We start from the raw sequence: 14130 nt of genomic DNA, 5'->3' as shown, positions 1-14130 counted from the left end.
TTGATATTTCATTACCAATTATCATAGCAAAACAGCTTTTTCAAACAGTCTGTAATGCATTTTGGAAACTGGAGATGGGCTCATGGTGTAATGGGCCACCTGGCCTGAGAAACATAAGGAGGAAAGAAAAAGTAAGGACTTACTTCTGGTCATTATTTGGGTAGAACACACATATTTTGAATGCCTTCGGCAGTTTTTTTTTTTTTTTTTTGAGCCATTTTAATCTAGATTAATCTAGATTAAATCCAGGATTGCAGATAGATTAATCTAGATTAAAAAAATTAATCTATGCCCACCTCTAATTATTAGATCCATAGCTATAATATATAATATAGCTTTAGGCCTGCAAACACAGCCACGTATCCCCATGTTAAAAGGCGATGGCATTTCAACGGTAAGGTAGACAGCGACCCCTGGCGCTGAATGAGTTAACTCATTGACCGCCGGAGACTAGCCTCATCCTGTTCTAACCAGGCCACGCTTTAAAGATAGGAGTGCGTCACTCACATTGTTTGTAGAGCTATATCTATATTCTATATTATAGCTATGGATACAATACTATGGTCATTTGACAGTAACTATCTTCTGTCCAAGATGCAAAAAAGAATAATTTTTTTCATGCATACGTTTGCGCGTTATGCCGTGGTGAATATAAGTATAGTTTCGGAATGATCCGGGCTAATTCCTGGGAAACTGAGTTATAGGGCTCTACGTGAATTCTACTAAAAGCATTGGCGTTTCATCCCTGGACACGCTACTATTTCCAAATCAACTGTATATAATAGGTATTATGTTTCATCATGAATGCATGAAAGGGGGGGGGGGTCGTTTCTGATGCTTTGATTGCCAGTAACAGCATTCGTTATGAACACCACACACAAATCCTTGCAGATTCAAGCTGGAATTGACGTCAGATAGTCCTTACCTGAGGTTGGGTGTATTCCAAAAAGAATATTCCAATTGTTTGATCGCCATCTGGTCCATCTGGTCCACGACATAATACGGCACAACACATGCATCGAGGGGCCCGGGGCGTACTAAAAAACTGTGCCCGGGGCGGTTTAAACGTAACACCCGGTCTGGAACAGGGTTTACTGCACTCTCGATACTGCCACCTGGCAGGATCTGGCCGGTACTGCACCCTCTGCGTCCCAGTATGCCTTTTAACGGCAACATACAGGTCTGTGACATTGAATAGAATATTAAAATAGAAGAAAAACGCTGCAGGCGGTCAGGTGGCGTAGCGGAGATTGCGTTCGTCACCAACACCGGAGACGCTGGATTCGCCTGTTCGAATCCAGCTCACAGCTCCGGCGTTGTCACCAGCTTGGCTGGCCGTTCACACTAATACAATTGGCTGTATTAGAGGGTGGGAAAGCTGCCGGGGTGGGTCCGGGGTCGTTGTAAACAGCGACTCCTACAGTTCGGTCGGGGCGCCTGCTCAGCGCGAATAGGATCTAAGGGTGGTAGTGTGATCCTTCCACACGTTACACCCTCTCAGTGAGAGTCCGCGCTGCCAGGTGAAAAGAATCGGTTGATTGGCTAGACGTGTGTCGGAGGAAGCATGTGATAGCCTCCACTCTCCCAGACCGACTGTGGGGGGTAAGTGCGCAGCGACCAGGAAGGGGATTGGGAATTGGCATAAAAAAGGAGGGGGAAAAAGATTTAAAGAAAAAAAGAAAAAAACGAAAGACGATCAAATAGCGAGTATACTCGTTGTTTGCGGGGAATGAGTTAAGAACACGGCGCATACCAGTCTGTCCGACTCACGACTGCTCTTCAGTGGAGCTAGGACAAAATTGTCTGATCTTGTTGGTGAATGAGACTCATTGTCTTTTACTAGTATGCACTCTGCTACTAAGGAATCCACCTTGCCTATATTACTACCAACTATGCTAATGTATCTTTACTATTATGCACTCAAGACTAGCACCCAAGTTCAACATTGTTTGACGAATAATGTTACTTACTGTAGTTGCCAGAGTTGTACCCTTCCTGCTGACTTGTTGTACAGAACTTATGTCACTTTGGATAAAAGCATCAGCTAAATTACTAAATGTAAATGTTTATTATTTAGCAAGAAATGGCCTAAAGTATATCCCCCCAACCCACCTTTTATTGACCCATTTCCTCTAGTAGTGGTGGCAGCATTTGCATTATGATGCAGGACTACTAGTAATAAATACAACAATCATGTCAATAGGTTTTTCTTTCATGTTGATATTCTGGACACTAGCCAAAATCCCAGGTTAAAAGCCTCGGGCAGGATAAGGTGTTTATATGCAATTTCATATCACGATTACCAATATATGCCTGTATACACGCATATTGCAATTGTGTCTGTGGGAAACGGAACTCTTTCAGACGACCACAAACCCAACAGGATATTAGTGTGACAGTATCCTTTTTCACAGCGGCCATTTTGGACTTGGGTAAACAAAGCTGTGAAAAGGGCCTATATCAGCGTATCCCTGTTCGGGATACAAGCTCATCCTGGCTATTAATACACGGAATATGGAGTTTACATGCACCAACTCATAGACGGAATACTTGAGTATCCAGACTATTATAAGAATATGTGATGCGACACGACCAAATTCAGATTATTTCACAGCGTGCATTTGTTGACCGCATGCCAGCAAGACCTCAAAACTTCCTTACTAGGTCAGAGATTTTAATATAGTACATTTGTGTTCCTTGGATTTATTGTTCCTATCAATCACCTTATTTTAAAAACTGAATTTGAATATATACTTTTTTTTATATGAAATATATAAATCTGCTAAATATTTTTTACATTTATGTAAATATCAAGGTTATTTGATCAGACGGATAAGTAAGGCTGCAGTCATAGGATTGGATTTACATGAATGGGATTACATACTGTATGGATTTACATGGTGTTGTATTAACTTTGGAGCTCTGCTGAGAGCGAGCAGCCTGTGGTCAAAAAGATTCATTCTTCTTTTATTTTGCTTTACTACTTGGAAATATGCTCCTCACTATCATAATTATGGGTAAAACTGCATATTTTGTATAATAAGCAGACCGCGGAAGAAGGCGCAAACAAGCATGTTATGTTGCTAATGATGCGACGGTCTCTGCAGTACCATAGAAAACATGAGGACTGTCTGTTCCACAAATATCAATGACAGATGATGCTCATTTTTGTTTTTCTTCTTCTTTCTTTACAGCAAAATTCCTACCAACCAACCAGCAAAGGCAGATACAAGGTGTTGTAGAGGACGAACTGAGGCTGTCTGCAATCTCCCATCCACAACCTTTTGTTGGATATTTTCATAATATTTTTATTTCTTTTGTTTGTTTTTGACCCCCTCAGTTACCTGTAGCATTTTATTTTCTGTGAAGCTTTTTCCTCCCGTTTTGATTTCCTCATTTCAGTTTACTATATGTAATGCAAATTTGTTCCTAATCAACCCCTTCTTTCCAACATCTGCAGTATGCTTTTAAACGTAGGATTTGTTCTTTTTTGTATTTTGTCAGTTTTTCCACTGTCATTTGTACAAGTAACAGATCAAGAACTCCATTGATGTAAGATGTTTTGACTTTTCTCCACAATAAAACAATGTGTGAACTGAACTTTATCCTGACAATAATGATTTATTTTATTGTCATTTGAGTACCTCCTGCGAAGAACCATATACCGGTAAGTCAGTTTTCAGAGTAACAATGTTTTCAAATGTTTTCACATCTAAAGACGGTGAGTTAGTGTTGTGTTCACTCATAGTTAAAGACGTCGTGGTTGAGTAGTTTCTTGTGATATATCACATTCACACTCTCAAGTGATTTAGAATAAAGTGATGTCACATCTTACCTGTGCAACGGTATAGGTTAACATGATGATGTCACACCACTTTTACATGTTTTTATGTGTCTGTTATGTCCATGTGATGTGATGTCATGTGTCTTTACGATGTCTGAACACTTCGTTCCCCTACCCCCCTACAAGGACCACAATGGAAATAAGCTCTGAGCTTTTTTGTGTCTATCCAGACTGTGCTTCTGTCACTTCCCAACTGCAAATACATGGGCTGTCCAAAAGATTTCAAAACAGACTTATGGTACTTCGGTGCGAAGGTTACATTTATACAAGCCTAATTCAATTTGTCCTTCAACATATCCCTCTTTGTAAACCACACACACAGTCTCCCCATGCATGCAGTAACTTCAGAGGTTATTGTATTATATGAATGTTTAATATTGATTGGATTTAGATAAGAGGCATTGAACCATCGTATTTGTCATAATGGAGCATTCTAGAACATAGAACCTTCTAGAACGTTTGTGTGATGCCGTAATAGACCTTTCTAGAACCTAAAACAGTCGAACGTTTGTGGTGATGTCATAATAGTATATATATTACTAATAATAATATTATAATATTTATAGTGCTGTCAGGCGATTTTTTTTTTTATCTAATTAATTACAGGATTTGTAATTAATTAATCGCATTTTAATCGCATAACCATTTTATGCCTGATATTCTATATTCTATAATCATATTTCAAATTGCATGTGTCCGGATGGCAGATTTCAGTACTTGTAGTTGCCAAAGCTATAGCGCTGCTGGCGGGACAAAACCTCATAACTCAATTTTTTTTATATAAATCAACTCCGTAGATCATCCTCCATGTGTGTGGGTTTTTACAAAGTTTAAACAATGGGAAAGCATTAAACCGATCATCTGTCTAAACCTCCTAACTCTATTCGCCCTCAAATCTGTGTTTGTTTTTTTCATCTGCTGAAAAGTTGGGTTTTTGGAGTTATGAGGTTTTGTCCCACCAGCGGTTATGGTATTATATAATTGTCATAATAGACATTCTAGAACATTTGTGATGTCCAACATTTGTGATGATGTCATAGCTGAACATTCTAGAACATCGAACATTCTAGAACATTTGTGGTGATGTCATAGCCGAACATTCTAGAACATTGAACATTCTAGAACATTTGTGGTGATGTCATGACCGAACCTTCTAGAACATTTGTGTATCTATATTCAGCAATTCTCTCAGCCAGGTCAGTGTGCATCTTGAACCCGTGCTGAGCTGTACTGAACAGATAGACTAAACAACATAGATTTTCGGCTTTCCAGTGTGGAGGAATTTTCATGTGTGATTTTGGAGACTGGGAAAATACAGTTTTCTTACCTTGTATAGTAGTGACATGAATATTTAGGTAAATAGATTTAGGACCACTTCTGTAAAGAAAGACTTCGCTGTGGGAGAGAAATAAACCATTTGGATATCTTTGTTTTACACTGGAGCGGCTGTGGACATTATTTTTCTTTATCAACGAACGTACTACTCACAAGTAAGTAATTTTAACCAGTAGAGTGGAACGTCGGCCCTCATAGTACAAAACCTTCTACAAAACCTTCTGCTTAATCATCTTCCATTGATAAATTTGCTTAGATTTTTCAGGTCTGGTCAATTTGAGCATGATGGTGTTATTCACAGTCAAAGATAAAATAAAATATTGATATTCTCATTTGGTTCATTACAATTTACTCAGCCTAGTAACAGACACAGTATTTCTGACACTGGGAATACATTCCCTGAGATCCATAGATGTCCCTAGAATCAGATACCAAGAACATGCAAATGGACCATATAAAAAAAAGTCTGTAAATGTGTATTTTACGTTCTTATGGAATGAATGAGATAAAAAATAAAGATTTTAATAAATTTTGAGTACATTTTCATAACGTGATAATTTGCTGTGTAATTAATTAATCTAATTAACGCGATAAACTGACAGCCCTAAATATTTAGGAAAGTAGATTTAGGACCACTTCTGTAAAGAAAGACTTTGCAAATAAACCATTTGGATATCTTTGCTTTGCACTGGAGCGGCTGTGGACATTGCTTTTCTTTATCAACGGACGTACTACTCACGAGTAAGTAATTTTGAAGGTTGAAGGTAGTGTGACCTCCCACACGTTACACTTCACCAATGAGAGTCCGCGCTGGCAGGTGAAAAGAGGTTGCTGGCTGTCTCCTATGTGGCGGAGGAAGCATCTGATAGACTTCAGGACTCCCTAGACCGACCAGTGGGGGGCACATGCGAGCAACGACCAGGAAGGGGAGGGGGGGAATTGGCATAACGACGGAATTGGGATGGGAGAAAATCGGGAGAAAAAGTGGATACAAAAAAATTTATGAACACAGGAAATAACTAATATAATCAAATAAATATTAAAATCCTCAATCCAAATGAAATGAATGAGTTGCCTTATCGGCAAAAATAACAAATAGTAATGGAGTCATATTTAAATGTATTGACTGAGCTCTTGATACAAGGAGCAACACTACATACATTTTTCTTTATTATGTTTGCTGTTTTGTGGATGTTTTTAAATTATATTTACAAACAATGGGGTAAAACACCTATATTCTTGATTTACAATGGGTTAAGAAAGTTCTTATTTTAAATCTTTAAATATTCCGTACTGGGACATTTGCTCTCTTTGTGTGTGCTGCGCAGCAAGACTTTGACCAGAACAAGCTGGAGGAGGAGATGAGGAAGAGGAAGGAGCGGGTGGAGATGTGGAGGGAGGAGCAGAGGAAGAAGGCCATCGAGAGCATCGGAGAGATCAAAAGGGAGCTGGAGGAGATGAAGCAGGGGAAGAAGTGGAGCCTGGAGGATGACGACGGTGAGATCAGGCCTTCCCAAACTCTTTTTGCGATCGACCATTATTCACAAGATGGCCATTTTGCTTTTATGTCATCATTGCCATGCTCTGGTTGGGATTTATTTCCATGTTATAAGAGCAAAACGCTCGCTGTGTGAATTAGGGCTGGGCGCTTCCGATTATTAATCGAGTTTCAATTCCAATTTAGATTTTGGCTTCCCACGATCATGAAAACGGGACAACCGAGATAGAACTACTGTGCTGCATGCCGCGTTGCTCTCATTTAGTCTTGTGTTGTAAATGCAGCGCACCCTTCCTTCACAGCGCTGCGCTCTGCCCCCCCCCCCCCCCCCCCCAGTTTCAGCTTGTGTTAACACATTGGACGCCAGCAGCAGGGGGCGCTGATGGCCTTCAGCGCCAGCGCGTTATTCAATGGATATAGTTTTAGAATGCCAAACTTGCGAGTCCTAAAACTATATTTTATATTATAGCTATGGATCCAATAACGCCGTCGACTGTCAGTGAGTTGCTTCTGGTCAACATGCAAAAAACAGATTGTTTTTTCATCTGTACATCTCCGTTTTATACCGTTTTGAATATGAGTATAGTTTGAGTGATTCTGAGTAATTACAGGAAAATACGAGAAAAAGGCATTTTAGTGTAATCCAGTTACTGTATCACGTTGTAATTTTTTGGCGGATTATCTAATCGTCCTGAAATCAACGCTAGGTTATCATTATGTCGTCTCTCGTGCATACATGAAATGGCCCTCGTAGCTGGGCGCTCGCCCCCCCCCCCCCCCCCGCAGCCAACGGTAAACAGCCACACACGGTCCAGACAGATAGCTTTGATCGCGGGAGAAAGAAATATCAGATCAACGCAAGATTTTATATATAGTGTTCTTACCTTGTCTCTGATGTAATGCAAAAAAAATAATCCAATTATCTGATCGCCATTCCAGTTATCCACAGCGATCCTGTCCCTGACATTACCGAGCGTTACACATGAATGGGCAGGCGGGGTTAGTGTTCCATGCCATCTCTACAAGCAGGGGCGTAGCTGGAGGGGGGGGGGGGGGTAGCTTAGGATGATTCCAAGGGCCCAGCAAGGGGGGGGGGCCCAATTTTTTTTTTTTTTTTTTTTTTTTTTTTTTTTTATAACTAGACATCACTCGGGTGTATTATTGATGCTCTCATTGATACTATGTTTGTTTCTGAAGTGTGTGTGTGTGTGAGATATATATAGAGAGAGGGGGGGCTTTGGTAGACTATTGCATTGGTCCATTCATTGAAGATGAACGCAATGCAACATCCTTTACTAGGCTCACCCACCAAAAGTGCAGGTGCTGAACTGCTGATCCGAATGTATAGGTAAAAACATTCACTGGGGGCCATACATTCTTTCATGGGGCCCAGAATCTGGAGCTACACCCCTGCCTACAAGCGCCTGCCTCGCCCGAGTATTTAAACCCCGCCCCCATGGCTCAGATCGGCTCAGAAAACACACCAGACCGTTTCCAATGGAGTGCAATAGCTCCGCAAGGCAGTAGAGGGCAGTGTTGACCATCTGCCAGCTCAGACACATTCACCAGCCACGGCGCATCTCCTGTTATTTTTAAATGACTTGACGCAGGCCTGAATATTTCAGCCCAACCCAATTTCTTTCAAACCCCAACCAAGCCAAGTAATGCATTTTTTAAACAATATAATATATATAATTTATATTTTTTTGTAAACAAAGTAACAAACCTAATCCAACCACAAGCACACATTTGAGACATTTAGCTGGACCACCATGCAATGTGGGAACAGGGTAGAAAGGAATCCCAACCTGAGCATGACAGAAGATCAAAATGGCCACTGTGTGAATATGGTCAGTGGAGGGCCAAGGGCATTTTCTTCTATACATGTTTCAGTGAGTTGTTGCCGTTGTGACAACATCGTTAGAAAGTCAACTTCTTACAATTCCAATCGCAGTGTGTAGAGGTTATCACCCCCTCTCTGGTTCCACTGCTGGTCTCTAGGACTGAAGCCCAGTCGCAACGTCTCTCCTGTGTGTCCCCTCCCAGCACTCCTACGGTCTCAATAAAGAAAACATTAGTAAGAGGAGTGGAATAACCATATTTTCCTTTTTAATAAAATAAATAGATAAATGTAACATGGACACAAAAAAGCTTGTAAGCTGATAACAAATCTTGAGATATGGTACCAGGGTGGGAAATGAACACCAGCCACCTGCCAAATGCTGGTAGAAATGTGTCTTCCACTGTCTACTCTACTATTCTGTTTGGCACGTGGAAATCCAGAATCTTTTGTCTAAAATTGTATTTGGCTGGTAGAGTAATGAAAGCGTCTGGTGAATATGAACAAGGACACATCATGTCATAGATGCGAAGAGTCACAGGCGCCAAGGGAGGGAGCTGCAGTCTGTGTTGTACAGTCCATATGGTCTGTGTTGTACGGTCCATGCGGTCTGTGTTGTATGATCCATATGTAGGGTTGGGCGATATGACCGAAAAAAAACCCTCTGATTTAAAAAAAAATAATAATAATAAAAAAAAGAATATATATATATATCCGATTTCTGATTTTAATCGATTTTTCTCTTGAAAACTAGAAACGCCAAGGAAATCATTCAAATAACCTTTGTTTTTATTTGACACAAAATAATGATCAAACCAAGATGAATTTCCCTATTGGGATTGAAGTGCAAACCTAACTTTCACCAATCTTCACTAAAAAAAAAAATATATATATATATATATATATATATATATATATATATATATATATATATATATATATATATATATATATATGAGGTTACTCTTGATCAAACAAAGATGAATGTCCCTATTGGGATTAATAGTGCAATAACTAGCTTTTTCACCAAACTTCACTTAAAACAAATAAAAGGTGCCTCTTGATCATCAAACAAGAATGAATTTCCCTATTGGGATTAATAAAGTGCAAATCTAACTTTCACCAAACATCACTTTTTATTTTATCGATTAAAATTTTTCAAAATCGTCCTAAATCATTCATTCGAATTAATCGATTAATCGCCCAGCCCTATCCATACGGTTTGTGTTGTATAGTCCATATGGTCTGTGTTGTATGATCCATATGGTCTGTGTTGTATAGTCCATATGGTTTGTGTTGTAAGGTCCATACTAGGGATGTCCGATATTATCGGCCTACCGATATTATCGGCCGATATCGGCATTAAAATGTGATATCGGAAAATATCGGTATTGTTTAAGTAAGAACAAATTCTGATTTTATTTATTGTCAAAAGTATGCATAATGTTGTGTTAATTCCACAACAAGAGATATGTAATGTTAATTACCTGAAATTATTCCATTTTTTGGGGGGGGGGGGGACCTTGCATATATCGGTATCGGTTGATATCGGTATCGGAAATTAAGAGTTGGACAATATCGGTATATCGGTATTGGTAAAAAAGCCAATATCGAGCATCCCTAGTCCATACGGTTTGTGTTGTAACTTGTAAGGTCCATATCGTCTGTGTTGTACGATCCATGCAGTCTGTGTTGTAACTTGTAAGGTCCATATGGTCTGTGTTGTATGGTCCATACGGTCTGTGCTGTACGGTCCATGCGGTCTGTGTTGTATGGTCCATGCGGTCTGTGTTGTATGGTCCATCTGGTCTGTGTTGTACGGTCCATGTGGTCTGTGTTGTACGGTCCATGCGGTCTGTGTTGTACGGTCCATGTGGTCTGTGTTGTACGGTCCATGCGGTCTGTGTTGTACGGTCCTTGCGGTCTGTGTTGTATGGTCCATGCGGTCTGTGTTGTACGGTCCATGCGGTCTGTGTTGTATGGTCCATGCTGTCTGTGTTGTACGGTCCATGCGGTCTGTGTTGTACGGTCCATGCGGCCTGTGTTGTACGGTCCATGCGGTCTGTGTTGTACGGTCCATGCGGTCTGTGTTGTACGGTCCATGCGGTCTGTGTTGTATGAATAGAATAGAATAGAATAGACTTTTAATTGTCATTGCACAGTATACAACGAAATTTCAGGGGAGCTCCCACAGACCGTAGTACACACAGACACACCGTAGGTCAGCACACTCTCAACCGCACAATGGTAAAAGTTGACAAGGAGATTTCGTGGCAGGCCAGCCTGCTTCAGCTTCCTTAGATAGTATAGGCGTTGCTGGGCTTTCCCGATCACTGAGGCGGTGTTGGTGCTCCAAGACAGGGTCTCACTCACACTGAGACCCAGGAACTTGAACTCAGTGACCCTCTCCACTACCTCGTTGTTGATGAGCAGAGGGGAGTGGTCAGGCCTTGATCTTCTAAAATCCACTATGATCTCTCTTGTTTTCTTTATATTGAGCGCCAGGTTGTTATTGTCACACCAGGCTGTAAGGTCCTCCACCTCCCTCCTGTGTCATTGTTGTTTGTTATGAGACCCACAACTGTGGTATCGTCTGCGAACTTGATGATGTAATTGGAGGGGTAGGAGGGGGAACAGTCATGTGTGAGCAGGGTGTACAGTAATGGGCTGAGTACGCAACCCTGCGGGGCGCCGGTGCTGAGAGACAGGGTGGACGAGGTGTAGTTGCCCAGTCTGACAGCTTGTGTGCGGTTTGTGAGGAAGTCCAGCACCCAGTTACACAGTGTATTACACAGACCCAGGGTTTGGAGTTGGTCCATGTGGTCTGTGTTGTACGGTCCATGCGGTCTGTGTTGTACAGTCCATGCGGTCTGTGTGTACGGTCCATGCGGTCTGTGTTGTATGGTCCATGCGGTCTGTGTTGTATGGTCCATGCGGTACGGTTAGTGATGCACCGATGGAAAATTGTGGCCGATACCGATAACCGATATTAATATTGCTGTTCTGGCTGATACGATATTTACCGATGTCGATATCTCTGTATAGAAAACACTTTTTTATGATAATCAAATAAAGAGCTATTTTCAATTTTTTTTTTTTTTTTTAACTTATTTTCAGAAATGACTGATATTTTGAAACTATTTAAGGCCAAAACAAGTAAAACAAAAAGATAATTTTTTTTATATCAGCCCATATTGGCCCTATCTTGATATCGGACCGATACCGATGTGTAAATTAAATTAACTAATTAAATAAAGAAATTCCCTATCCATAGTCGCTGTGGGAAAAGATAAAATAAAATAAATTCCCTACCTACCCATGGCCTTAACACATCCAGCGCCAAGAACGGCGAAAGTCGTTATTGCCCGCCATGCGTTGAACGGCAACAACGTTCGCCATGGCATTCATAATTCATCCAGCCAACCTCCGGAGCTGCAGCGGGACCCTGAATGAGATTGCAACGCCTCAATACCGCCGCCTGGTGGATGGTCGGGCGAGTTACACTCTCAAAACTGGAAGTTGTGATCGGTGCGTCGAGGAAATCCCTCCGGCAGTAATATCTTGCTACGGGACTACAGACAAACACTGGCGTGCATTTGGATCGATTCCATAACGCAATAATCGATATGATTTTGGCGTTTATTGCGCCATACAAACCGGAAATGGATCTAGGCGATCGGCGTCAAATAATTGGTATCTTTTTCTTCCAGTCTCATCGGCGAACGGTAGACAGTAACGTTATTTTCAACCCGATTGTGCGTTTCTTTGTTTGCAAACAGTCTGATCAATATATCAACCCATACTACATAAAGCCGTTACTGACGATAAAGGAATTATATACGACCCCCGCCCCCCCTTTCCTCCACGCATGATGAAGCATAATGTATACCGATCATATACATTTGAATTTTTTAATTAGCGTGTATAGGAAAGAAACGGCAATCGATAATCTATCATATGCGTTTGGGACTATAACTAGCGTTTTTGGAATTACAGAAGAAAAGCTTATAAACATACTTATATTCAAGACGGTATTAACTAGGGCTGACCCCTATTAATCGATTAGTCGACTAATCGGTCGAAAGGAGCCGTAGTCGACTGGCCAACCTCTTAGTCGAATATAATAATAAAAAAAATAATAAAAATATTAATATTTTTTTTCTTATTTTTTTATCATTCTTTCCAAAAGAAAAGAGGCCTAGAAGCATGGTTAACGCTAATGGCAAACATACCAGAGGCTAACTGCCTACGAAAACAGGCACAGAGGCACTGAAAGAGGATTTCACCCATCTAATGAACACATAGACTAGACAAATATCAAGATGTATCCATCAGTGGACCAATTGCATGCTTTTGCAGAGGACAAGAAGCCTTCAGTCGACTCCTTCAGACATTAAGCACCCCCACAGCCCAAATGGAATGATAAAAAAAAAAAAAAAAAATATACTTTTTTTTATTTTAATTTTTTTTTACCAATGGTCGACTAACGGCACATTTTGGCCAATCCTAGTCGGCCATCCAAATCCTTAGTCGGGGACAGCCCTAGTATTAACACAACAATGTATGAATGAAAAAATATAACGTTCCCACATCCGGAACGATAGATAATCGATGTTGAATGGGCCATAGTAATGTCAATATAGCAATAACATTTAAAAAGTTAAAGCCCTGCAAAGAAGGTAAACATCTCCATAGGCTTTCAACGGTGGCAGACTGGCTATATTGATGGGTACAATGGCTGGCAGCCACTCAATGTGTTAACTGACAACCAACAGGAACCAAACAATATTTCTTTTTATGCCTAAGCTTTCAGGCTGTGGTGTTGAGATGGTTAGCTTTGGGTGTCCTTTGCGCACTGATTTGCCAGCACAACTAAACTAACACACGAACACAAACACAATTGCATAATGGACACGTATTTGATGAAACAGTAACATTGCGGATAAACCCTGATATTGGCCAAATCTCTCTCTCTCTCCTCTCTTCCTCTCGGATGACCAATTTCTACCAGGAGCTTTCATACCATGGTCTTGAGATGGTTTGCTATGGAAGTATGATTGTTGTTGATGTCGAGCTAAGTTTCACTGCATCACACAGAACCTCATCTGTAATATCGCTCTCTTGTGTCAGATGACGACGAGGAAGGGCAAGCTCCAATGGAGCCGGATGAGGAGGAAGAGGAGGACATCAATGCCGAGAAGAAAGAAAAGCCAGAGGTGAAGGTGAAGGAGGAGGAGGAGGAGGAGAAAAAAGAGGAAGGGGAGAAGGGGGAGAAAGAGGTGAAGGAGGAGACTCCCATGGAGCAGGAGGAGGAGGACGATGTGGATCCTCTCGATGCCTACATGGAGTCGGTGAAGCAGGAGGTGAAGAAGTTCAACATGGGGGCCATGAAAAACGACAAGGTGAGTTCTGCATTGCTGTTGCCTCGGCAACGTGCCCTCCAGTAGGGGTGTAGTGTTTCCATCCAACAACGACAATCCAATTGACCTATCTCAAGCCCCGCCTTGGATAAGAGAAGCAACAGTTGTGATTGGAGGTTCAAGAAAAGGGCGGGCCTTGAGATAAGTCTATTCTGATCCTTGAGGCAAAGTTTTAATTAATCACAAAATATTA

General features: G+C 41.0%; 2 protein-coding genes across 2 annotated transcripts in view; both read left to right on the top strand.

Annotated features, from left to right (window-relative positions):
* LOC311233537 (putative ATP-dependent RNA helicase DDX46) overlaps nt 1–3242 on the top strand; it is a gene marked incomplete at both ends in the record, with an annotated part of 51860 nt that extends 48618 nt beyond the window's left edge. The window contains one exon of the mRNA XM_084320503.1: nt 3195–3242. Coding sequence (XP_084176629.1) covers nt 3195–3242 — 48 coding nt within the window. The remainder of the gene's footprint in view (nt 1–3194) is intronic.
* A 458-nt stretch (nt 3243–3700) lies between these two features.
* The window catches only part of LOC311233536 (putative ATP-dependent RNA helicase DDX46), a gene marked incomplete at both ends in the record, with an annotated part of 47241 nt that continues 36811 nt past the window's right edge, over nt 3701–14130 (top strand). The window contains 3 exons of the mRNA XM_084320502.1: nt 3701–3721; nt 6508–6676; nt 13648–13919. Coding sequence (XP_084176628.1) covers nt 3701–3721; nt 6508–6676; nt 13648–13919 — 462 coding nt within the window. The remainder of the gene's footprint in view (nt 3722–6507; nt 6677–13647; nt 13920–14130) is intronic.

Source organism: Notolepis coatsorum, assembly GCF_963971535.1.
Source record: "Notolepis coatsorum genome assembly, chromosome: 8".
Lineage (NCBI taxonomy): Eukaryota > Metazoa > Chordata > Actinopteri > Aulopiformes > Paralepididae > Notolepis > Notolepis coatsorum.
The sequence above is the reverse complement of the archived record's forward strand: the minus strand, read 5'-3'. Positions and strand labels throughout refer to the sequence as shown.